Source organism: Drosophila virilis, chromosome X, assembly GCF_030788295.1.
Source record: "Drosophila virilis strain 15010-1051.87 chromosome X, Dvir_AGI_RSII-ME, whole genome shotgun sequence".
Lineage (NCBI taxonomy): Eukaryota > Metazoa > Arthropoda > Insecta > Diptera > Drosophilidae > Drosophila > Drosophila virilis.
Genome location: NC_091543.1, coordinates 12,284,198 through 12,309,556, shown reverse-complemented (window position 1 = coordinate 12,309,556; position 25,359 = coordinate 12,284,198). Strand labels below are relative to the sequence as shown.

General features: G+C 41.1%; 2 protein-coding genes across 6 annotated transcripts in view; both read left to right on the top strand.

Moving 5' to 3' along the window:
- Positions 1-791: 791 nt before the first annotated feature.
- Positions 792-25,359, top strand: part of Cngl (Cyclic nucleotide-gated ion channel-like) — a 34,756-nt gene continuing 10,188 nt past the window's right edge. The window contains exons 1-14 of one of the 5 annotated variants that reach the window (XM_032439876.2): positions 792-1,350; positions 5,394-5,671; positions 15,840-15,884; positions 18,920-19,055; positions 19,184-19,387; positions 21,153-21,260; positions 21,337-21,477; positions 21,543-21,695; positions 21,760-21,890; positions 22,004-22,087; positions 23,166-23,319; positions 23,381-23,781; positions 23,870-24,214; positions 24,285-24,504. In XM_032439876.2, the coding sequence (XP_032295767.1) occupies positions 1,186-1,350; positions 5,394-5,671; positions 15,840-15,884; positions 18,920-19,055; positions 19,184-19,387; positions 21,153-21,260; positions 21,337-21,477; positions 21,543-21,695; positions 21,760-21,890; positions 22,004-22,087; positions 23,166-23,319; positions 23,381-23,781; positions 23,870-24,214; positions 24,285-24,504 (2,565 nt within the window). In that variant the 5' untranslated portion in view covers positions 792-1,185. The remainder of the gene's footprint in view (positions 1,351-5,393; positions 5,672-15,839; positions 15,885-18,919; positions 19,056-19,183; positions 19,388-21,152; positions 21,261-21,336; positions 21,478-21,542; positions 21,696-21,759; positions 21,891-22,003; positions 22,088-23,165; positions 23,320-23,380; positions 23,782-23,869; positions 24,215-24,284; positions 24,505-25,359) is intronic. The other 4 variants (XM_032439873.2, XM_032439874.2, XM_032439877.2 and 1 more) reach the window with 4 other exon arrangements.
- On the top strand, positions 9,583-12,958 carry LOC138911041 (RCC1 domain-containing protein DDB_G0279253-like; the record flags this gene model as incomplete). Its single annotated transcript, XM_070207922.1, has 1 exon — positions 9,583-12,958. A coding segment is annotated over one exon (585 nt), but the record flags the coding sequence as incomplete, so codon positions are not given.

Below are 25,359 nucleotides of genomic sequence, written 5' to 3'. Positions count from 1 at the left end.
TCCTTGGATATCCCGCGCCTTGGGGCTTTGTTTAATTGAAGCAAATTGCATATTTGTGTTTGTGTGTGTGTGTGGGCGTGTCTGGTGTGTGTGTGTGTGTGTGTGGGTGTATAGCTACAATATTCATTCAATTCGGCAATATTTAAGCATAATTAAGACAACTTCCTGACCTGCGTTTTGTGTGTTCGTTCTTTGGTTTCATTGCGTGCTTATGTACTGAGTGTTGTGTACTGGCAAAAGGAGACAAACTTAAACGTTGACCATCTAAATTAATATCAACCTAAATTTAATCATTTGTAAACGCTTTTTTCCCACAGGCAACGACAACAACAGCAGCAGCAGCAGCAACAACAAAGAGCAGCAGCAACTCGTAACTAAAGTGACATGAGGCCTTAACAACAATTTAAAAAAACAACAACAGCAACAAGAAGCAGCAGACGCAACTGTGGAGCACTAAAAACCCAAATTGCAAACAATTAAAAGGGACAACAGCAACAACAGCCAGAACGAAGGATACGAAGGCAGCTGGCGCTCGAGCCCCGGCAACAAAAGGGCAACATACGAGACACGCCCACGCACGCAGCATCATCAACAACAACAACAACAACAACAACAACAACAACAACAACAACAACAACAACAAGAACAACAACAATAACAAGCAAACAATGCCAGCTACATTTATGGCCAACTAAAAACTGAACAGCGGCCGCAGTCCGCAGGCCCGGCCCAAGACAAAACAGCTGCCCTTCAGCCCCGCCCCGCCCCCCCCAACCAGTGCCGCCTCTGCCCATCCGCTGCAGCTACGACTTTTGGGGCACAACAACAGCCTAAAGTGGCTTTTATCAAAAAAAAAAAAAAAAAAACATACAAAATACCGCATTGTTTTGCTTATTGTCATTCAATCCCCTCTGCCTGGCCCCACCTGCCACTGGCAGAAGTGTGAAAATTGTTGTTGCTGTTGTTGTCCGCGTGCCATCCAACGCCTTTGGGCACTCAATTAAGCCCAATTCCAGACAGACACACACTCGCACACACACACACTCGCACACACACTCGCACACTGGTGCGGTGGTGGACACCAGCGGTGTCTGTTGGTGTCTGCTGGCAGTGTCGGCTGCGTCTGCGTGGGCACCTCACCGCGCACCGCTGGTCTTGTGGCCCGGCCATTGAGTTGATGTGACAATGAAACTGAGCGTCAGCGCGTATCGGGCGCATGCATCCGCACACAAGAAGATCCTCTCCAGCGGCTATCACTCGCAGCTCAATTACGGCAGCACTGGCGCCGCCGCCGCATCCTCCTCCTCATCGTCGGCAGCAGCGGCGGCCACTGCAACGGGCCTATATACGGTAAGTCAACGACCATGGCCACAGTGTTCAATTCCTTTCCGCCCCCTGACTAGTCCTGTTCGTAAACAACATCATAAAAGAAGCCAAATGAGTTCTAGAGCACAAAACAAGAAGTGTTCTAAAGTTGGCTTTGCTCGAATAGCGGATATCCTCGAGCTATGCTGTACACAAAACACGTGCACTTTCTCCCTTTGACTAACTCTCGACTAAATATGCTTCGGTTCTTAGAGTCCGATCTGTATGCAATTTTCAGCTAGCACACAAGGGCTCTCTCTCTCTAGAAACTGAATTTCCTTACAACTTTGTGCGGAACGGGTGAACTTCCAAGTATTAGGCATTTGCCAAGGCCAGCTCCTTGTCCTGATCAAGTATATATTTTACTACCGCCTACAACAAACATTTGCTGATGAATCAATGCTGATGGCCGACGGGAGATACCCTGTGCGCAGCTACAAACAACCGTATCTACCCTACAATTAATCATCTCTGAAAAATAGATCATTTCCGTACTTAATGTTCGATAGTTTTGAAAATGTTCCGAACCTAAAGTCGTTACTCGTGTCTATTATGTCGAAAGTGAATGTATCTGTGCTTGCTTTTGAAGAACATACATTTAAATATCTCTCTAGCTGAGAAAGCCAACACTTTAAATCGATAATTATCGATTTTCAGGCAAAGAACCATGCTGTTCAGCTCCTATACTAGTTGAGCTCGAGTCGGACGAGCGATAGACATGGCTGGACCAATCTGGAATCTATATATATATATATACATATATTATTTACTTGCGGACTCACAGATGGGTCCAGCATGCCCTTTTCAATGGTTACGTGGTAGCATTCAAATGAAAGCATACAAATTTTTGTGGTCCATAATTTTATTTTATGTACACTTTTTTGTTGGCTTGTCATTGAGTCACAAAAAAGGATGAAGTGCTCTGGTGGGGGTGCAGGGGGGGGGGGGGTCGTTTCTCCTTTTATAGATCTATTGTGTAGGGTAGCAGTTGCCTGGCGCGCTGTTCTTCGACCTCATTTACGTTATTTATGTAACCCAAGCGGCCATTGTAAAGCGTGAAGCGAGAAGCGAAGCGTTGCGACACGCGAGAAGCGTTACAAGTTTTCATTTCATATACTTATTACAAAATTGTCCGTCGGCTGGCGAGTTAAATATTTGCATATTTTTGCCTATTCACAGACAAAAATTGTTTATCGATTCGCTGGATTTTGGAGGTTTGTCGTGCTTCTTGTTTACCTTTAGTTTGCGCTTCTGGCCTTTTATCAATTGTCATTTTTGGCTTCATTTTGATTTAACTTGCCGATTGGCTTTTGAATCCGCGTTCATTTTCAATTTTCTATACGTTCAACTCGATTAAAGTTTGTCATATCGCTGCACAGCTCAATTTGCTTCTGTCCACTATCAGTCCGCTTCTCGCTTCACTTTCTTTTTTGCTTGCATTGCCTTAAAAGGCCTTAGAATTAACTTTTGCTTATCCTTCTGTTTTTATTTTCTCATTTTAAAGTTTCTCTCTTCGCCTTGATTAAACTTCTTCACTCTTAGCTTCTGGTCTCGCGTTCCAGGTGGCTTGGTTTGTTTTTTAAGTCGCTTCTTCCTCTCTGCCCTGCTCGCTTTTCTGTCCACTGTAGCTCTAGTTGTTCGCTTTTTTGTTAATAATACAAAATGTTGTGCTTCTCACTGTATTCTAGCTTAACTTATTGCTTTTTACTTGCCATTTCGCTTCTTGCTTCGACTCTTAGCTTCTTTTTTCGCTTTTATCTTCATTGTTGTAAGCTTAAGCTTCTCTCTTGTTATCTTGTCCATTTCTCCTTTACCAGCCTTGTGCACAATATGTTGAGTTGACAAATATCAAAAGAAGTATATATTTTTAGTCACTATGTTTCTCGCTTTAGTTGTCAGCTTATCTCTCCTTGTCTCTGACTTTTTAGGGCATTTGCTATTGGTGGCATCAATGTTGATTGGTTTCGATTGAATATCACATTGTATGGGAATTGGGTCGAGTTGCGTCCAATAAAAATATCCCTGAATCGCTGACATGCAGCCATGCAGAAGTTGTTTGCCATGAAACTCTGATGCGAGTTGAACATTTTTGTAGGTTTATGCGGCAGGATATTGACGGATATTGCTCGTAATCTGGGCATACATAGACGACAGTTTGGAGCATATCCGATTTAACAGCGCCTAAATAAGTCAATTTCAATTTCTAGCCAGAATGAGTAAAAAATAGAGCGCAGGAAAGTGCGTGGGTGTGTGTGAGAGAGCAAGAGAAAGAGTGAGGAAGACATACTTTACTTTTCAAACACTCCAAACTAAGGCCCATAAATATTTATGAAATTGACACTGCGCCCATTTTACAGCTGCCCAAAAGCCAAAAAAGCCACAACGAATTTCAATCAAGCTCTGCGGCACATTTAATTGCCATGTCCCGAGCTATCCGACGCACAGCCTCCAAGCCCAGGATAAGCTCTCGCGAGTGGAGATTTGCGCTGCCAGCTAATTGGTCGGCGACGACAAGGCAAAACAGGCCCAATCCCAATGGTGGACATGTTATGCGGTTGTGCCTCCATTAAGGCGCACACAATTTGCAAAATGTTCGCTGCATTTCATCGGTTTGGCAATTAGGCACAAAATTTGTGCCAGTTCTCGTGCTCATGGTCTTAAACCACACGAAAACTTTATTAAATGGCCTGGTGGAATGTTTTGATAAATGTGTTTTTTGTTATTGTGTCAGTTTAATTAAGAGCTTTTGCGGAACGTGTGGAATTTAAAACGCAATTACTCAATCTTCTGTTTTACCAGAATGAAAGAGAGAGAGAGAATGAGAGAGAGGGTGAGAGAGAGAGAGAGTGAGAGTCTTTTATGGTTATGCTTGAAAATTAGTTTCCGTTTCAGATTCCGTGGGGTACGATTGGCATTGAAATCTCATTCTTATGCTTAACGTAGTGAAATGAACTAAAATTTGTTAGTTTTCTACTTATATGTTATTACGAATTTGATTATGTTCACAAGGGAACATATAAAATTGGATCTTCTTTTGCAAACTTACAATGTTCTTTTACTTTTCTTAATTGTGAAACATGTGGAATAGAACGTTCTCTTGATCGGCTTTACTTATTGTTTGTGATAATCATTCGTGGTTCTTTGTGTATAGTTAGAGATGAAGACTTTCTAATATATAGTTTTGAGGAACTGGTCCCTCTTATCCATTGTGGAACATGTGGAAACTGTAAATCACTTGCGTTTGCTGTTGATGTCGTGAAACGTGTGGGAAACGAAATCCCTTGTGTTTTCGCACTTACCATTTCAGTTTTTTTTTTTTTTTGGCCAATAATACTTGAAAGGGGCTCATTAATATTTCATTTGTTTGTTGTTCGGCTTTCGCCTTTTACTTTTCATTTTAATTATATCTATATATAAATATATTTGCACAAATTCTTGATCTGTTCTCACTTCCCAAAAACATGTTGAAACTTCTGGAATGGCATTTTCTTGGCTGAATCCATGGGCAACGGAACGTGCACAAGTTGAATACCCAGAAACTTGAAGCAGACACAAAATAAGTTTACAGCGGCCCACCTGCCATAACACCATCATCATCCCCCGCCCCCCCTACCCGCTCGTCCCCCTCACCACCTAACCCTACATCTACCATCGCCCGGGTGGGCTGTCCCCATCCACAAGCTGCCTCTGCGATTGCCCTGGACTCGGCGTGTTTTCATCTCGATTCTCGGTTCGTTATTTGATGTAGAAGTTTTAATACTTTCGCCAGTGTTTTGCCAGAAGTAATCAAAAATTTAATTTTAATTATGCGCCAATGTCAGTATGGGGGCGTGGCCGTGCCAATAATGCTGTCGTGAAAGGGGGGGGGGGGGGACAGTGCAGCTGCTCGCCTTTAATATGATTATTTAATGTGCGCATAGTTAACGCATTGCCCAACCGAGCCCCGAGGCGTTGAATTACTGGCAATCGGCAATCGAAGGGCGTCTTGGCCAGACTCTGTCTTCTATTAATTTAACGTTTACTCTCAGATGGAAACGCACGAGCATGGCGGCAAGTTTCCAAAGGATATGGCCAGGCTCGACTGCAACAGCGACACGGACGTCATCAGCCCAACGGGCACCAGCAGCTCCGGCGGAGGAGGCGGCGCCAGCAATGCCCCAACGGATGGCGGCCATCACAAGCGTCACCACAAAAGCGGCAGCGCCTCGGCAGCGGCTGCGGCAGCGGCAGCAGCTGCCGCATTGGCCAACGATGATGACAATAACAGTGCGGCGCATTCTTCGGACAGCAAGAGTCCCAGTCAGCGGTAAGTTTCTGCCACACAGCATACAGCCACATTCACAACAAACACTCACACACACACACTCACATACGCACCAACACCAACACCAACACCAACACACACACACACACACACACTCATACAATTGTGTACAAATTGTATCTTTTGTAAAGTGACAAGTTAAAAGCTTAACAAATAACTACAACAATCAACATAAAAACCTGAAAGCCAAAACTAAAACTAAAACTAAAACCAAAACTTTCGTATGACGCACTCGAAATACCCTTCCATAAATATTCAAATTTATTTTTTACTAAATCAATATGAAGTAGACAGCAGCCCAGTTAAGCGCAATATTTGCTATATTCTATCTTTATATATCTTTCAAAATCTTAACTTAAAATATATATTCTTTTTATATAGTGCCAGTGCCTATGAGATTTTTGATAGCAACAATCTTTACAACAATCTTAACTTACTCAAAAGATATTTGATTCGATTTGCCAGTTAAGTTAGCTTCCTTAAGGGCAAACATCTGTTTGTACGTTTGGATTCCAAACTTTGGACCAAATGGCATGAAACATGCTTGTGTTCAACTATTTCACACTTTTTACAAGTGACATAATGCCACAATAAGAGCGGGGGTATTTGCGAGTGTAGGGTATTAAATGCATTAAATATAACTCACATGATAAACAATAATTGAAATGCGCTCTTACAGTGCACACTCACACATGGCGAATGGCCATTAAAATAACCTACTGTTAAGACTTGAGCAGTGTTTACAATAATTTACACTTCATACACACAGACACACACATACACTCCCACACACTTACACAGTAAGCGCATAATTGATTGCTAACAGTAAAAAATAAAATAAGCAAACCGAAAGTAAAAAATCGTAGCATACTTTGTTGGGCTTCGCAGCTGCTTCTGATTTATCATTTTTATTGATGCCGCGTATTGACATATTGACATATTGCCCCATACATGTACTCGTAACCGTATTTGTATTCGTGCTACTATTTGTATACACACACACACACACACACACACACACACACTCACACACACAAACCATTTTTTTAAGTTTTCTTCTATTTTTTCGTTCATTTTAGTTTTTTTTTTCCACGCATTTAACTCGTATTTGTCAACACAAATTGGTAAATAAAAATGCATATATATATATATATATATATATATGCTTTATAAACAGTGGGAAAAAAGGCGGGCAATCAGATCTGAATAGATCTGTTATCGCTTGGTTAATTCAACAGCAATTAGCGTCAATTAAATTGTCATTGTTATGCTGGGACTTTGAGTGTGTGGTTGTCGGGGCGTGCGTGCGGGGCGCGGGGTGCGGGTTGCGGGGTTCGGGGTCGGGTAGCTGTGGGGGTCCTGCTAATGGCAAATTAAACAACTCGCAGCGTGTCATGACTGTGTTGTTTTAATTATGGAGTTAAGAGTGCATGAATTAGCTGGATTAGGTGTGAAAATAAACTCGAAGCATCCAGCGAACCAGAGCTCTGACTGTCTGCAAGGTAACTGCGATTAAGTTACGTTTATATAGCTGACATTAAAGATAATGCATTTATTATCGAGCATAATGCGGCAGTTATCAGGTGCTCAAACATCTTCAGGCCATAATAGCACATGTGCATTCAGGCCAATGTGGACAGGGGTTCACTGTAATTGTAATTTATACTTCTTGGCCCGCCTGGTCTGCTAATAAGAGATAAAGCGGTTTTCACATCAATGAAAACTCAGTCACTCGCTCATTTGTTGGGGAAACTGACGTCAGAGTCAGCCGCATAAGAGACGGGTAGGACTTAGACAGACTTCGGCAAACTTTAATTTTTTTTTTTTAATATAAACATTTATTAACATTATTGAAAAGGAGAATAAGTCGATATGGGAGAGAAAACCCCAATTAAATAAACAACAAGGTATAGAACAAGGAATATAGGATGAAAACTTAAAGGAATCCACAATTTGACAAAAATGAAAAATGGGAGAGGCCTAGATTAGGATAAAAGTGAAATCAATGAAAATAATAATAGTGATATGAGTATTATCAATTTAAATAAAAATCTTAATAGCAATAATAATAATACTAATAATTATAATAACAAGAATAATGATAACAGTAGTATATATACTAATGCTACTACACTAATAATAATGATAATGATATTAATAATACTAATAATTATAATGATAACAATAATAATAATAATCAAAATACCAATAATAATACTAATACTAATAATGATGCTAACACTAATAATCATACTAATACAACTCATAATAATAATGACAATAATCTATATTAATAATATAATATACAAATATTATTCATAATAATAATATAACTAGGTTGGGGAAGGGCGGGTACAGTTATGCAACGATCGCCGATAGATAGCTCCCAACTGTTTCCTAACACGTTCCTATAACGGTAACAGTAACGGCATACATGTGCACGGAGAGAGTTCTCTCTGATTTGTGGTGGACATAACGGAAATTAACTAATAAAGATAATTAGCTGGAACTGTGTGTGCGCTTGGGTGTGTGTGTGTGTGTGTGTGTGTGTGTGTGTGTGTGTGTGTGTGTGTGTGTGTGTGTGGGTGGGTGTGTATGCGTGTGGGCGTGTGTAGAGTTTTGTTTAGTTTGTTCAGTGATTTTATGTATTAACCTCCGGACCCTGGAGACCCATTTGCCAGTTACGATTAGTTGGTTGACAACTCCGGCTCCACGACTGCCCCTCTCTCGCCCTCCCTCCCCCTCCCTCATTCTTCCCCTGTCTCTATCTCTCGCCCTCGCGAAGCCTGGTTTTCTTTTTGGCGGCAATTGCGGGCAGCTTTACGTGGTATTCGCTGCAAATCCTTGCCAATGCCAACCCAAATGGGCTTTAGTTAAGTGAATTATGTCATGGCTGTTGGCCAAAACTTGTAAGCCAATTGTGCATGTATGTATGTGTGTGTGTGTGTATGTGTGTGTGTATGGGCGGGCGTTTGGTTATGTGTGTGTGTATCGAACAGTTTTGGGTTATTGCCTGATTGGGCCATGGGATTGAAATTGTAAGTGGCATTGGGATTGGTATTGGATATTGGGCGTTGTTATTGCAGCGATACCGTGTACCCGCATGCACACAAATCCCCAAACTACACACCAAAACAAACTGAATGTGAACAGCAAGAATTCGGCACACCGAAGCATGCATACCCTTGCAGAATGATGTACTGCGACGCCCAAATGTTTGTTATACTGCAACTTATTACAGCCAAATTGACTTAATTATTATGAACAAAAAGTCGAGAAACTAATTAATGAATGTCAGTGCTGGTATACCCATTGTCCATATACCCTACAAATATGCCTGTCTTGCTTTTGCTATAGAATCTGCGTGGATGGTAAAAAGTTATATGCTGCTGCTTTTAATATGATATTGTTTAATACATAAATTAATAGATTAATTTAAAAATGTAATTAAAATAAAATTTGCAATTATGCCTCAAAGGCACTGAGAAGAAACTTAAGATATAAACTGAATGTCTAAAACAAATAATGTCTTGAATATTTATCTATATATATTTATATATATATATATTTAAATAAAAACTAAAATTGTAAAAGTACTCAATACTATTCCCCAAATCCAAGGTCCTTCTATAGAATTCTAAGCAGGAATCTTGGCATAGATATTCGATTTTACAAAGATCATAAGAGCTGTGCAGGCTTTATGATGTGATGTATCAAGCACTTTGTTGGATTTTCAAAGAAAAAGGAAATTCTTGATCAGATTTTTGGCCAAGTCAAAAACAGTTTAAGGGCAGCCAGGAGAACAAACTGCAAGGGCATGCATTGTACCATATAGAGACGTAAATGTAGCTTGTTATTTGGCATATTCTGTTGGTATATAAGTATAACGTAAAATTTTACCCATTGGAAGATCGGGCAACTCATCGCTGACCAGCGGGCAGAGCAATTGCCGCTGCACAAATAGTTTAAGATTGTACACAGAGAGGGATAGACTTATATTAACGGCAGAGCAGCAGCAACAGCAACAGCAACAGCAACAGGAACAGCAGCGACAGCAGCTGGAAACGTTGCCACACAGACATGGACAACATCCGCGTCAGCGGCGACAGGTGCGCTTGCATCTGAATAGCCCCGCATCGGATGGCAGCTGTCATTCGCTGGCGGGACAGGGCGAGGCCGGTGGCAGCCGGGGCCTAATGAGCTCTGCCAGCTGCACGCAGGTGAAGACGCTCTCCTCGTTTATCAGCGAGCATCCCGAGGAGCTGGTTAGCAGTCACAGCAACAGCAGCAGCAACAACAACAACAGCAACAGCAACAAAAATGGCGCCAATCAAAATCAGACAACCAAATGGAAGAGTCTGCGTGCCGTTATGGCATATTACTGTTCATTGCGGCGCATTAAGAGGAACGGTGCTTTTCAAGCTTTAACATACAGTACAAGAACCCAACTAACTAAGCTTAACTACAACTTAAACTAAACTAACTAATCAAGCAACTATCTAACGTTATGATTGCTAATCGTACTATCTTGCATTGTCTGTGTGTCTGTGTGTGTGTGTGTAACCTCTCAATTCTCCCAAAAAAAAAAAAAAAAAAAAAAAATTTTACCGTACCGCAACCCAATCCAATAATCCGTGCTATGATATCAGCATCTCAAGAACTAACCAAACTCCTCCTCCCCCACTCTCTTTCTCGCTCTCACTCTCTCACTCTGTCACTCTCTCTCTTGCCCGCTACTAATCCGTAAGCAATATAAACTAAAAGCAACAAAAAGTTAATAACAATCCGTTTTGTAGTCGGTGTATTCTGTACCTCGCTCTCACACACACATTCACTCACTCACTCTCTTCCCATCCCACCCTCTCTCGCTGTCTCGCTCCATCAAGCATATGAATGTATGTATGTGTTACAGATATATCCAATGTTATTTATGCCAAACATAATGCTACCTAATTGTGATAGTGTCTATCAGTTGATGTATTAACCGTGCTCCTCTCTCTGTGTCGCTCTCTCTCTCTCTCTCTCTCTCTGTTTGTTACGCTCTCTGTCTTCCTTTACCATTCTCATGTAACACTCGCTCGCTCGCTCATCAGCTAGCCTGGCTGCTCTCTCATCATTCGCGCCATTTTACGGTATATTCGTTTAGTCTATGTATGTGGGCCACACTGGGTGATCGCGTACACTGCCTGTATGTACGCTCTCTCTCGCTCTCACTCTTTCTTCGCTCTCCCTCTTATACAGCTCTAGACTTTACCACTTTACCAACTTACTCTTTTTAACAGATACACTTGCCGTTGCTCTCTTTTGTGGTTTCTCAATTCGTCGTGTTTACATAGGGTGTAGACATATTTTATAAACATTTGTCATTCTCTTTACAGGGTCTACCTCTCTCTCTCTCTCACACAATTCTACTTTATTTTTTATATGTACACAACTTTTAATCGCCAGTTTCTTCGCTAAGTCGAATATCGACTCATTCTGCGATGCATCCAGTCGAAATTCACAGGGTGTCATTATAAGTCTTCTCATTTTTCTATCGTTTGCTCATTCGCTGGCCAACTCTAAGATTCGATTCTCTTTACATTCGTTTCTAGATTAAGATGATGCTGCTTCTCGCGCTCTTAAATAATCGTTATGCAATTGCCAAGGGTACACAGGGTGTGAGCACAGGGTGTGCACCAGCGTTGTTTACATAAAGCTGGCTGGTTACAATATATCTCCTGCATTTATTTGATTCCCTCTCTCTCGCTCTCTCTCGCTCTCTCTCTCTCTCTCCTTCTGTTGCTGTTTGTCTGTTAGTTTTTGGGTTGAAACTTGAGCCAGTGGCTTAAGCTGACACAGGGTGTTTGCACAGGGTGCCCGCAATCATTGTTTATAAGCAGCTGTCGCTGTCTTCACAGCGACTACTTTTTGCCACTTGCCGCGCATATAACGTTTTATCCACTTGGGCTTTGTGCTAGTTTTTGGCAAAAAGTTTATCAAGCTGAGGCCAAAGTGCAACTGCACACACACACACACACACACACTCACTCACATACACACACAAATACACAAAAACAACACACAACTTTGACCAAAAAAAGAATGAAAAAATCTTAGCAAACAGCAAAAGTTAAAGTGGCTTCTGAGTGTGTGTGTGTGTGTGTGTGTGTGTGTGTAGGGAGAGAGAATCGATATGTTTAAGCTGCCTGCTGCATTGTAGGCGAACTTTTGACACAAATACATATACAGACACACACACACAGTCACAGTCACAATCACAGTTACAGTTAGCTGCGCCTATGCATATGCTACAATACTTTGGCATTGTGCATGCCAAATGAGAAATTGCCTTCTGAATGACAACTTACAAAGAATTTGAATTTAGAAAATTGCAAATTTATGTTGTAACTAGCAGCCCGCACACTCTCTCACACACACACACGCATACACACACACACACTGTGAAACTGTCAAATGACCCAGAAATGTATGCTACATATATTCTCCGCCTCCGACTGCCTTTCTATAAACTTTGCCCAGACTGCCAAAAGAGCTGTGCGGCACATGCATATGCATATGCCTCAGTCTTAGTCTCAGTCTCAATTTCAGCCAGTGTTGCCAACTGTCGCTCAGAAATGTAGCTAAATGTAGCTGTAATAGGAGATACAATGCATCCCATTTATTATTAAACATTCTCTACGCTAACTGAGTTGAAAAACAGTCAGAAATGCAGGCAGCTGCCAGTTTAAGTAGCTAAATTTAGCTAGAACATAGCTAAATTGGCAACTTTACTGGTCTCGGTCTCTGTCAGCCTCTGCCAACACACACTCACACACACACATGCACACATGCACACAAGTCACAAGGGTCTGCAGACAGTCGCAATCGAAATTCAGTGTTCGATCTGATTGCCGCAGTGCGATTGTGTTTTAATTCAGTGCCACTTGAGCTGCCACTTGCACACACACACACACACACACACACACACACACACACACACACATACATACACATATGCAAATGCAGCCTGCCAGCCATTTGACATTTGTTGCATATGCGTCATTCGTGTCAAGAGAGACGCAGGGCGAGCACAGCCAAGACAAGTGTCTCTAAAGTCAGGCACATGTTTGATCATTTTCCGCCTGGCGCCATCTGTGTGCCGTTTTTGTCTATCAGCTATATAGCCTGTACGTGGCAGCAGTTGCTGAACAAATCGAATATATATACATATATGAATACTCGCATTTACTCATTTATTTATATAATTTATATAAATTTGCAAACTTAACGGTCAACAGGTGGCGCCACTTGTTAGAGCAACTTATCTAATATTTTATAATTAGCGTAACAAAAAATGGAACTACAATTCAATGTCACTCTAATTAGGCGCTTCCTTTGCTTAGTTAAGCTCTATAGAGTTCAGAGTTCCTTTGGCACAGCCAAAGGTAAATAAGATAAGTTCCACTCAATGGCTTATGAATTGTGAGAAGCAAAGGAAGAAGCGATGCGAATATGCAAGATGTGAATCGAGAAGAAAGTTAGCAGCAAAGCAATAATAATCAGCAGAAATTAAGCGGAAGAGGTCAATGAGCAAACCAATGAGCAATAAAACAATTACGAGAAGCGAAGTAAGAAGCGTCGATGCGAAAGAATGCGAAATGACACGGCCAGCGACGGCAAGCTTCACGTTATTCTCTTACGCTCATAGCTTTAACTAAAAGAAATACTCACACACACTCAAATCAGTTTTGGTAATGCGCCTAAAATAACTTCACTCTACAATAATTTTACATATGGCAGTTCTAGATAAGAAAGGTTAAACACAAATAGATTGCATTTAAAGTTGGATAAGAATCAAATTAATGCTTGGCGTTGCCGTACTTTGTAATTGTGATAGTGTTGCCACCTCACAATAGTTGTACATATGGCAACTCTAGGCAAGAAAAGTTAATCACAAGCTTCGATTGCATTAAAAGATTAATTTAAGTAAATCTTTAATCAATATTTTGGCGTTGCCATACTTAAATGGTTTTTTGAGAGGATAAATTATGAAACCACAAATAGATTACATTTAAATCAGAATATGAATTAACATAATTGGCGTTGCCATACATTAACATTTCTTTGTTGTTGTGACAGTGCTGAAAGCTTACAATTTTTGCACAAAATCCAGCTCTAGACAGGATAAATAAGGCAAAACCTAATTGCATTTCAAGTTAAATAGGAATTAACATAATTTTTGGCGTTGCCATACTTGAATAATTATTTGCGTTTCTTTGAGACAAAAATGAAATTCAATTAAACTGCTAATCAAACAGCAAACACTGCCCATGGAGCTCATTTGTTTGGCTGTTGTTCTACGACTAGACCAGCGCATGCTGCTGGTAATGTTGTCCTGGTCCTGGCCCAATTAACATGGCTCCGGCGATGGCAGCTGGCCACAATGGCGGGCCAGAGTGACTGGCCAGTTGGCCGTTAGTGCAGAGTCAAGTGGCCTTTTGACCAAAATCGTAGAGGCTGCGTGTGGGCCACGAGGAGGCCGCGCAAAGCCTTGTTAAACATTTCCGTTGACCAAGCAACGCGTATGTTTGTGCAATGTGCGTGTGTCAGCTTGTGTGTATGGGTAAATTTGTTTTTGGCCATGTCATGCCGTGACAGTTGCAAAGTGGCTGCCAATGGCCGGCCACATGTGGTACAATCCGCTGGGAGAGCCATCTGCGGTGCCAAAGCGTTAATTGAAATCTGAAGTTGAGGCAACAGGCAACAGGCAAAGCCAAAACCGACATCATCCAGCCATTAGGCAATTCGTGTGTGTGTGTGTGTGTGTGTGTGTGAGTGTACCCCGATGATTTGTGGTGCAATAAAACGTGTCATTTAATAGCTGGAGCATCCACAAATGCTCAAAACTTTTGCTTCACCATTTGTGTGCAGTCCGGCCCCAAAAACTAACAAGCTCCATTTCAATTTATTATAAATCGAAAGTCCTGCTCTATACGCCTGTCTGTGTGCGTGCGTAATCTTATCGTACAGCAAGCCTTTTTTACGCTTGATGGCACGCAGCCCGCATATGGGCCCAAAAAAAAAAAAAAAGAAAAAGAAGAAAAACACAAAAAAATAAAAATAAAAGAACAGGCCAAGAGTCAAGTCAACGAGCCGAACGTTAAATGAATTGCCTGCCTCTCGTTTGCTCTCTCCACTCTCCAGCTCTCTTTCACTTTCTCTCTCTCTCACTCTCTCTCGCTCTTTTTCTGGCCTTCACAGCAAGGAAAGTGACAGAAAATGCGTGAAAATGCTTCCAAGAGTCATGTTGCAGCAAAAAAAATCAACGAATATCCTTAAAAGACATTTAAATATCAAGAGTCGGGCTCGACTAGGCGCTGCTCGGTAAAAAACCTAGCTGCTCTCTACACACACACACACACACACGCAAAGACACATATACACATACAAAGAGCAGCGCCTATGCTTCTTCTTTTCAACTTTTCCCCGAAAACATTCTCAATTAACTTCGTTTTGTTATACTTCGATTTGAATGAAATCTCCAGCGCTTCAATATGGCACACTAAAGTGTGCCTAAATATTTTCTTTCTAAAATTTTGGGAGGGTTTCTTTTCATTTTCGAGTTATACTGTGTGAGTATAATAATTATAAATCAGTACCCAAACCTAGGAATTGTATCAGAAATATGCCTATTAACATGTGCCCTTGTATCGAATGCACGCGAGTCTCTCATCAATCGTAATGAGAGTCCATTGTTTAGCTGTTTTAGCCTCCATAAAATTAGAATTTATTTTCAGATCTTAAAATGGTATATGTATGGTGTGTAAAACAGAAACAAGCTAAGCTCTGATTCCAGCCGTTTGTCTCTGTCTTTCTCTCTTTCTGTGCCTGCAGCTGGCAGTGTTGTAAAACGTTTTATCTTGAGCCGACCGCAACGTCTTTCAATTGAAGTACTCTAAACTATCTCTTAAGCTGTGTCCACATCTCTCTCTCTCTCTCTCTCTTTTCTTCCTTTCTCTTTCTACTAAACATACTCTACTTATACTATAACGTCTTTAAACCACAATCAATCCATGAAACTAAACAATCACAACGACAAAAACAATACCAAAATAAAAAAAAAATGTTGAAATGAAACCAAAACCAAAAAATTTCACAACTCGTTTAGGAAATCGCGTATCGGAGATGGAGCTTCAGATCCAGATTCCGATTGGTAAGTCTCTTGCGTCTCTTGTTACCAACCTTTGGTTGACTCTCACGCTCTGCACAACAACAAAAACAACAACAACAAAAATAACAGCAATAACATAAAAACACACACACACACACACACACACACACGTGCACACTAGAAGACACACACATAGAGACACAAATTTAGCTACGCTTTTTGATTATGTTGCGATAATGATAATTAATATTGATAGTATTGATATTGAGTATGATGATGATATAATGCTGATGATTGATCATGATTGATGATGACTGAGCTGCAACTAATTGGCATGCGAAGCGCTTACTTTTTTGAATTGCGTTGGGCCACAAGAAAGCAACCGAAAACAGTTTTAAGCAAACACCAAATTTTTCTTCTGTTTAAATGGGTTAACAAGCGAGCCAAATCCAAATCACAATCACACATACACATATCCACACCCACACACACACACACACACACACACACCCACACACTCACATTTGGTAATCCAATAGTTCACAAAAAATACGAGTAGTTGCTATTTGCCAAATGCTTCTTAATGCAAGCACCAAAGCATTTGGCAATCACACACAAACAAACATCCACACACACCCTCACACACACCCACACACAGACACACACACGTGTATAAAGGACATGCCACGCCTAGTTCTTGTTACTTCTTTCATTTTGTTTGGTTTGGTTTCCCTTACATTTAGCTAGCCGCATTGCAAGCTGCGTTCTGCTTTTGTACCACATGACGTATGCGTAATATTAGGTAGCAACAATCGAAAATACTAAAAATCAAAAATACCATATAAAACAAAACAAACAAAAAATTACTAAGCTGCTGTATATAGCATCAAATAAATGCCATGGCAAACAATTTAAATATATCAAAAACAATTAAAAATGTAGTTTTGGCATTCGAATTGTATAAACAAAAAATATATACCGAAAAAACAATATATATATATAAACTAAATCTGTGTGTGTGCGTGCAAATGCTATAAAATTCGCTTTGTATGTGTGTGCCACAAGCTAATTATGTATAAGCCAAATGCGTTTTGAAACATACTAAATAAAATACTATACTTATATCGAAATACTTGTATATTTAAATACCATTTTAACACATATCGTATGTATATAATGCAGTTAATTCATTCTCGTAGCAAGGCAGTTTCTACGTAGACATTTGTTGGCCGACTAGCGATTTGAGCAAAACATAAATAAATACCATGAATACCATAAATACCAAAAATACCAAAAACTACCTCCCCAGCAAGAACAACAAGTACATGAAACCAGAAATTCTTAAGATGCTTATCCAATGTCCAGCTCCCCCAAATTTCCCAAATGCCAGCTCCGCATTCCCAGCATATTCCACTAGCACTTGTAGCCGCTTGTTGTAGTCGCACCCCAAATACCCTGTACCACTTTAATAATACTTTTCATTTTCATGGTTTTATATTTAAAACTGCACCTATTTATTTAAATACCTAATCAATATTGTTTGAAGACTCAACGAAAATCAAAATATATTTGATTAAAGCTCTATCTGAGCTCTATCTAACACAGTTTAAGCCAGCATAAAGCACTTTTCACTTTCAAGCACAGCTCAAATATTTAATAATTTACAAAATCAAATTGAGCCCATAAATATACGATCTGTTAAGAAACCTGGTACAGCGTATCTGCTAGTCGTGCTGCTTGACTTGTGCATCCTGTTCGGGCATTGATTTCTTTTCAGTATTTTTCTTTGTTTTTGCACTTTTGTTCGTTTTTGTTGTTAAACAGAGCTTTTAGCATGTTCTGGACACATTTTTTGTCTGCCCTTCCAGACATTGGCCTCATTTTTCACAGCCAAAAATATTCCAGATTTTAAGGAAATTGTTCTCTCTGGCCGAGTCATTAAAATGAAACTTAAGTGGAAACTACTGCGTTAGCCCGACTGGCTTTTAATATACTATTATTTTCCTTTCTTTATTTCTTTTCTCAACTGTTTAATTTAACAGCCTCGTGCTTTTAATTTCTCTGAAATTTCCCTGCATGTTATGCTTAATGTTAATGCTTTCAACCTTCATAAGATCTATCATTCTGTGTGTCTATACTTAAACAAACTATGCTTTAATCGTAAAATACTAAAGTGAAGCAAGAAGATGAAGTTAAATAAAATACTTTGCCGTTTTTGCATGCCTGATTGCCGTTAGAGCCGTTAAAACGTAGATGGCAGACGTCGAGGAAGCCGGAGACGGAGACACGCAGCTGGCTGATGGTGCCACACCCACATCCCATTGCCCCAACTCCAGCTCCAACTCCAACTCCAACTCCAACTCCAACTCCAACTACAGCCACGTCAAACGTTGCCCAGTCAGCTGTCAGTTGTCTCCGTTCAGGATGCCTCCTGCAACCCCACCCCCAACATAACACCAGCACCTGACCACATCTACATCTGTTTTAGTGCGTGCTTTTCTATGTGTGTGTCTGTAACCGTTAAGCGCTAACCGTTAACCGTTGCCCGTTGCCCGTTACCCGTTGCCCGTTAGACGTTAGACGTTAGCGTTGCCATATCGTTGCGTGCCATGTTTAAGTGCGTTAACGTTACGGCTTTTGGGTTTACCGTTTAATGAATGTTTATTGCTCCTACCACGCATTGCGTAAGTGTTTCCGTGTGTTGCGTAAGTTATGACCTTATTGCAAATAGAGCACCCTAGTCGTAGTGTCTAGCAAAAAAAAACAAAAAAAAAAAACAAAAACCAAAATTAAACCAAACCTAACCTGAAACGTATAACGCACGCTTTTGCATTTAGCTCTCAGCTCTGTTGCATTTTACTCTCTACTCTACCTATATTTCTCTCTCTCTCTTTTTCTTTCTTTCTATACCTCTATCGATCTAACCGATAACTTTTCCCGATCCTGTAGTTGCTTGATATTTTGAGTTTTAATCCAGCTGTAGCATTTAGTTGTAGTTTAGTTTACGCAGAGTTGTTCGATTTATCGAAGACTTGTGATCTTTGAACGTGTGTCTTTTGTGGCATATCCTCGTACAGGACACGCTCGAACCAACGCTGGATGAAACTGCGCACCACCGTACAAATCTCATCGGCCATACAGAAGAAACCACCGCTCAAGCGCGAAGACTCTTTCCTGAAGCGTTTCTCAACTAGACAGATACCCGAAACACAGGTGAGCATCTTCTCAAATCGAGCCTTTAAATTGACTTTGTGAAATCCACCTTTGCGGGTGAACTACAACGTTTATGGTAAAACGTTGGCTTAGCTCAATTCATAATCGTCATTTCGTTGCCATTTCAGGAAACTGTTGAAGATACGGGTTCAGAAAGTGCCTCTGGTGACGTCGACAAAACGGTTAAGCGTAGACGACGTTATCTGCAGAAACGACGCTCCGTTGTTAATCCAGATGAAAATTTTTACTTCTATTGGTTAATGATGTTAACTATATGTGTTCTCTATAATCTATGGACCCTAATTGTGAGGCAGAGCTTTCCTGAACTGCAGGTAAGTTACAAAAACTGACTCGCCAGCCCATTAATGTCAAATATCCTTTGTGTGTCGACTTTTCTTTATTTATCCCCAATGCCCCAATGTCCCGACTCCTTAGACCTGCTCCTGCTCCTCGCCCCCCGGCCTCACCCTGTCTCTGTCCCTGTCCCTGTTCCTGTTCCTGTCCCTGCTTTAGGAAAGAAAACACCTTTTGTCATAATGCTTCAAGTTTTGTAAGATGAGTTGACTTGCTGCCTAATAATAATGCCCAAAGGCCATAAAATTTCCTCAAACAATGAAGTTTATTAGGTATTTCAGCAAAAGAGGATAAAAGGCAACTCCGACGAGTCCTTGGCTCCTTTTAAAAGTGGGTTTAATAACATAACTAGCCGAAGGCAAGGTAATACTGTTAAACGGAAGAAAAGGTGGTCTTTGATTAGCCTTAAAACCTTTGCCGGGCTCTGATAATTTATTTAGCTAAGCCTTGGGCTGGACTTGTGTTCCGGTTTGCTGATATCCTACAAACGGAACTTTATAAAGAACAAGTTAGATGTTAGGATGGAACAAGTTATCGATAGGCTGGCTTTCAAGGTGCAACCCATTCAGAAACCTCACATTTAATAGAATCCATAATTGTCAAAAATTTTATTTGCTGTTCTGAAAGGATTTTCGTACGATAATTCCACCCGTAAGTGTGGAAGAAACGTGGAAAAAACAAATTTTTCTTTCTTTCCGATCGGCTTCATTTGAGAGATTTTTCACAAAGTTCGCATAGTCCCCCTTGGATGGCAAATGTGGCACAAAGTTTGTGTTAGGGAAACTTGGATCTGTGATCTACAAGATTTTCCAAGTCCAAGTGGCCCGGGCACAGCTGGGCCATACGCGCTAGTTTCTTATTGTTGGAGATCCCCTCTCTCAATTGGCATGGAATATCTTGAAGCTTTTGGCATTTTTTGCCGCTACTTAAACAGGGTATATTCTAGTCTGAATTGCGACGACTTATTATTATCAGGAATTGGTTTTTATTTGTTTCTTTACATATATATTTTTTGTGACCAGCGCTTCGTAATGACTCAATTAAAAGACACGCAGGCAACTCATGAGCCAAGTGGTCGCTGGGTCCAGGGGTCGAGGGTTCGATGGGTCGATGGGTCGAGAGTTTATTCTCTGGTTAGTTAGTGGGTTCGCTTTGTTCTTGGAGCTTGGTGCAAATGTTTGTTCACGGCCCAGTTAGCTGGTGTTTGTCATCAGATTAAAGTCTGCCAAGGGTTGCCAAAAAAATAAAATAAATAAAAAACGAAAAAAAATAAAAAAAAAAAAAAATACAAAAAGAGCGGCCAATGTGGATAACATTTGGCGGGCCTTTTTTTATTTCATTTTTTGTTTGTTTGAGAGACAGGCAAAAGGGGGCATGGCATGTGATACACTCGTCGTCGTTGACCTTTAGAGCGTAATGTGTGGCACGACTTGTTTTTGTTGTTCCTGTTGTTGGTTTACTCGTGGGGCCTGACTTTTTTTTTGTCAACTTGCCATTTGCGAAGGTGGCTCCTGCCCCCACCTCGGATTCATTTGCAATTGTGAAATGCATTGCTAAAATAATTGTCCTTGACCCGAGCTTTGTTTTATGCACAGCCGTGAGCACTAATTGAAAATCTCAACTAATTTTTCGAAATTATTATTCTTTGTTTCTATTTTTTTGATTTTTATTGTTGTTTTTGTTTTTGTTTTTTTTTTTTTTTTTATTTATATTTTTTGTGAACTTTTGCAATTTGGCTGACAGCAATCTGTGCCTACCTTTTGGCTCATCTGCGATTCAATGACAGATGTTGTATTTATCTTAGATATAATAGTTCAATTACGCACAGGCTATCTGGAGCAGGGCCTAATGGTGAGTACACATAGCGGATCATGCAGTATAGGTACAACTGGCGTAAGCCTTAACCCCCGGCCCATTTATGTTCTAGGTATACGATGACAGGAAACTGGCCTGTCACTATGTGCACTCGCGTGAGTTCATCTTTGATATGATAGCGCTGATACCATTGGATCTGCTCCAGTTGAAGATGGGCACACATCCGCTTTTGCGTTTTACGCGCTTTTTTAAAGTGAGTAACGATGGATGCTATGCCAAAAAGAAGATTCTCTTTAATCCACTTTAATCATGTTTCAGGTATATCGATCTGTGAGATTTTATTACATCGTAGAGAGTAGAACAGTTTGGCCAAATTTATGGCGCGTTGTTAATCTAATTCATATCCTGTTAATATTGGCCCATTGGTTCGGTTGTTTCTATTTTTTGCTCTCCGAAGCGGAGGGCTTTCAGGTAAGTGCCAAACGAAGCCACACATAAGCCTCTTCTATATATATTTATATGTATATGCGTTTAGGGTGATTGGGTCTATCCCTATAGACCGGGTGACTATGCGACGCTGACGCGCAAATATCTGGGCAGCCTTTATTGGTCCACCCTGACGCTGACCACAATTGGGGATCTGCCGACGCCAGAGACGAATGCAGAGTGAGTATGAGACGTTGCCTGGAAACCTTTAAGGATCAGCTAAATCCCTGACATCTCTGGGGCGGGTTGTATTCGTTTTCATTGCATACCAAAACAAAAAAAAAAAAAAACAGACCGAACTTTTCGGTGGACGGCCCCCGATCAATACCAAGGCGTGGCATCAAATCACGACTGCTACAGTTTGGCTCTAGCTATGGGTATGATCCTAACAACATCATCGCAAACGTATCTAAACATAGTGTGCTTCAAATATCATATGCTATTTGTTGGGGGCTGTCCACCAGTTCGTTTCGTTTTGTGTATTACCAAAAAAAAAAAAAACCAACAACGATTCTCTTTTGGGGATGACAACTGTTGCTTATCATCATGATCAAAGTCTTGGCTAAAGGACATTAAGAAAATAACATGATATCGATTTATTATCAAAGTTTTCGAAAGCGTGCGACAGCCTTCAACAATTCCAATGATATTTAAACGCTCACAATTTCCAAAGCCAGTTTCTAAATTTGTTTCTAAACTTTGACTTAACATAAAAAAAAAACAAAATTGAAAATGTGCTTTCGAAAACTTTGATTGTGCTTTTGCAAGCGAGCAGAGTCTTGACAGCGAACCAGAGAGAGAGAGAGAGAGAGAGAGAGCAGGAGAGAGTGAAAAAGACGGAAAGTGAGAGTAAGAGTTACAGAGGGAGAGAGAGAAAAAGTGAAAGAGAGGAAGAAAGAGAGAGGGAGAGATTGAAAGAGAGAGAGAGAGAGAAAGAGAGAGAGAGAGGGAGTTAGGGAGAGACTATTAGAAAGAGAGAAAGAAAGAGAGAGCAATAAAGAGAGAGTTACTGATAGAGAGAGAGAAAAGGAAAGTGCAACCAGAATGACATGGCAACATTAAAAAAAATTATATTTTTATTGCAGTGTTTTCTTGAACCAAATCGAGTATTCTTATTAGTTGCGATTGGATAAAACTCTTTTTGATGTAATTGCATACAATTTTTCATTAGAGCCGCGCGATGCCGGGTAATTTCTCCTTGTCCCACGCGCCAAGCAAGAATAATTGAGAAACACGCAAACCTCTTAGCACTCCACTTTTCTAGGTTTTCCTTTTTCATTTCATTTGTGTACATTTTTTTTTGGATAAATTAAAAATATAATAATTAAAAAATGAAAGCTGCTCTCACAAATCTTAATTAAGTAGACTGTCAGGACTCCCGCATGCATTAAAGCTCTCCCATTGGCTAATTGATGCGTATGGTAATCCCCGATCTTTGTCTTCCGCTACCCGCAGATATATTTTTACGATCGTTAGCTATTTGATTGGGGTTTTTATCTTTGCGACTATTGTGGGCCAAGTGGGAAATGTGATAACAAATCGAAATGCCAATCGCTTGGAATTCGAGCGTCTACTCGACGGGGCCAAGACCTACATGAGGCATCACAAGGTAAGTGCTCGCTGCTCCATCGATAGCCCCAACTAACACGTCCTACGACGGCAACCTGCAGGTGCCCGGCGGCATGAAGCGGCGAGTGCTGCGCTGGTATGACTATAGCTGGTCACGGGGTCGGATACAGGGCGGCGGGGATATTAATACTGCGTTGGGCCTGTTGCCCGATAAATTGAAAACCGAATTGGCCTTACATGTTAACCTAAGCGTACTGAAGAAGGTGACCATATTCCAAGAGTGCCAGCCCGAGTTTCTGCACGATCTGGTGCTGAAAATGAAGGCATATATCTTCACGCCGGGCGATTCCATCTGTCGCAAGGGCGAGGTGGCCCGTGAAATGTTCATCATAGCCGATGGCATTCTCGAGGTGCTCAGCGAGACGGGCAAGGTGCTGACCACCATGAAGGCGGGTGATTTTTTCGGCGAGATCGGTATACTCAATCTGGATGGCCTGAACAAGTGAGTGAGCCTTAATAGTTTCCCCTCCTTTTCCTTCTCCTCCTTCTTCTTCTCCATTTTCTGATGTGCTCCGTATACCGTTCTCTAGACGCACCGCAGATGTGCGCTCCGTGGGCTACTCAGAGCTGTTCTCGCTGTCACGCGAGGACGTACTGGCCGCCATGAAAGACTATCCGGACGCACAGGAAATTCTGCAGACTCTCGGACGAAAACGCCTCATGGAGGTGCGCTGCGTGAACAAGAAATATGCCAAGGCGCAAAGTGACAAGGAGGCTGCAGCCTATGCCGCCGCCCATCCGCATCATCCACATGCTCATCCGCACCATCATCAGGTGCATCAGAGCGACAGCAGCGAGAACAGTGCCTCCAAGAAAATAGTGGACAAGCTGAAGCACGATGTAAAGGGCTTTCGCAATGTGCTTAAAAAGTCCAGGTAAGTTCCGGCACAGGCAATTAATGTTTGTGGAATATGTTTGTTAATGCCAATGCCACTTCACGCTCAGAACCTCACGCAAAAGCGATGAATCACTGGAAATGCAACCGCTGCACAATACCTCGCCGCGTGGCAGCAAGATTATGCTGAAGCGCATGTCACGCGTGCGCTCCGACGACAAGGATGCGGATAGCGCCGAGGCGAAGGATGAGCTGCATGACAAAACGCCCAGCCCCATTGGGGCCGGCCTGCCGCTGCTGCAGCGCCTGCGGCTGCTCAAGGAGAAGCAGGTAAGTCCAAGCCCGATAGCTTTCATAGCCAGTGCCATTCTCATTGAACACATCCACCACCACCGCCGCCGCCACCACCAACACAGCCACCGCCCAGTTCTGTTTCTATCACAAACTTTTTGATCAACTCACCATTCCAATTGGAATTCGTGCATACGCAAAACTTTGTTAAACACATAATCGCAAATTTCGTATAATTCGCATAATTCACCTCATTGTTTAACCTCACAAGCTTTTGATGGTGTTTATCCCAAAGACAAGCAACAGATATCCATACAATTATCACTAGTTAGATGAACAACTACGTTTACTAGACAAGACGCATACCCAAATACTCGTATACTCACAAACACGCATACGATAAAACGCGTATATACATAAATACTCATACCGGAGTATACTCACACAAATACGCATACCGACAAACTCGTATACTCATAAATACGCATACCGAATTAACGTGTACTCACAAATATGCATACTGGAAAACTGTATACGAGTTAACCCACAAATACGCATATCGATAAACTCGAATGCTCACAAATACGCAGACCCGAACACTTGTATACTCACAAATACGCATACCGAAAAACTCGTATACTCATAAATACGCATACCGAGTACACGTGTACTTACAAATACGCATACCCGCTCGATACGCACTCTTCAGTCTTTGGAGTCGCGATGAGTGCTGCTTCCCCTTTTTTATTGTTACTAGTTCATTTTGTTGTGTTATTTTCCTCAGTATCGTTAAATAAGTTATAGTTATATTGAATTGCTTCTAGTGCACCTTAACCTTTGTAATAATAGCTACTTGTAATTCAATTGATAATCTTGTATGAAGCACGTTTTGCG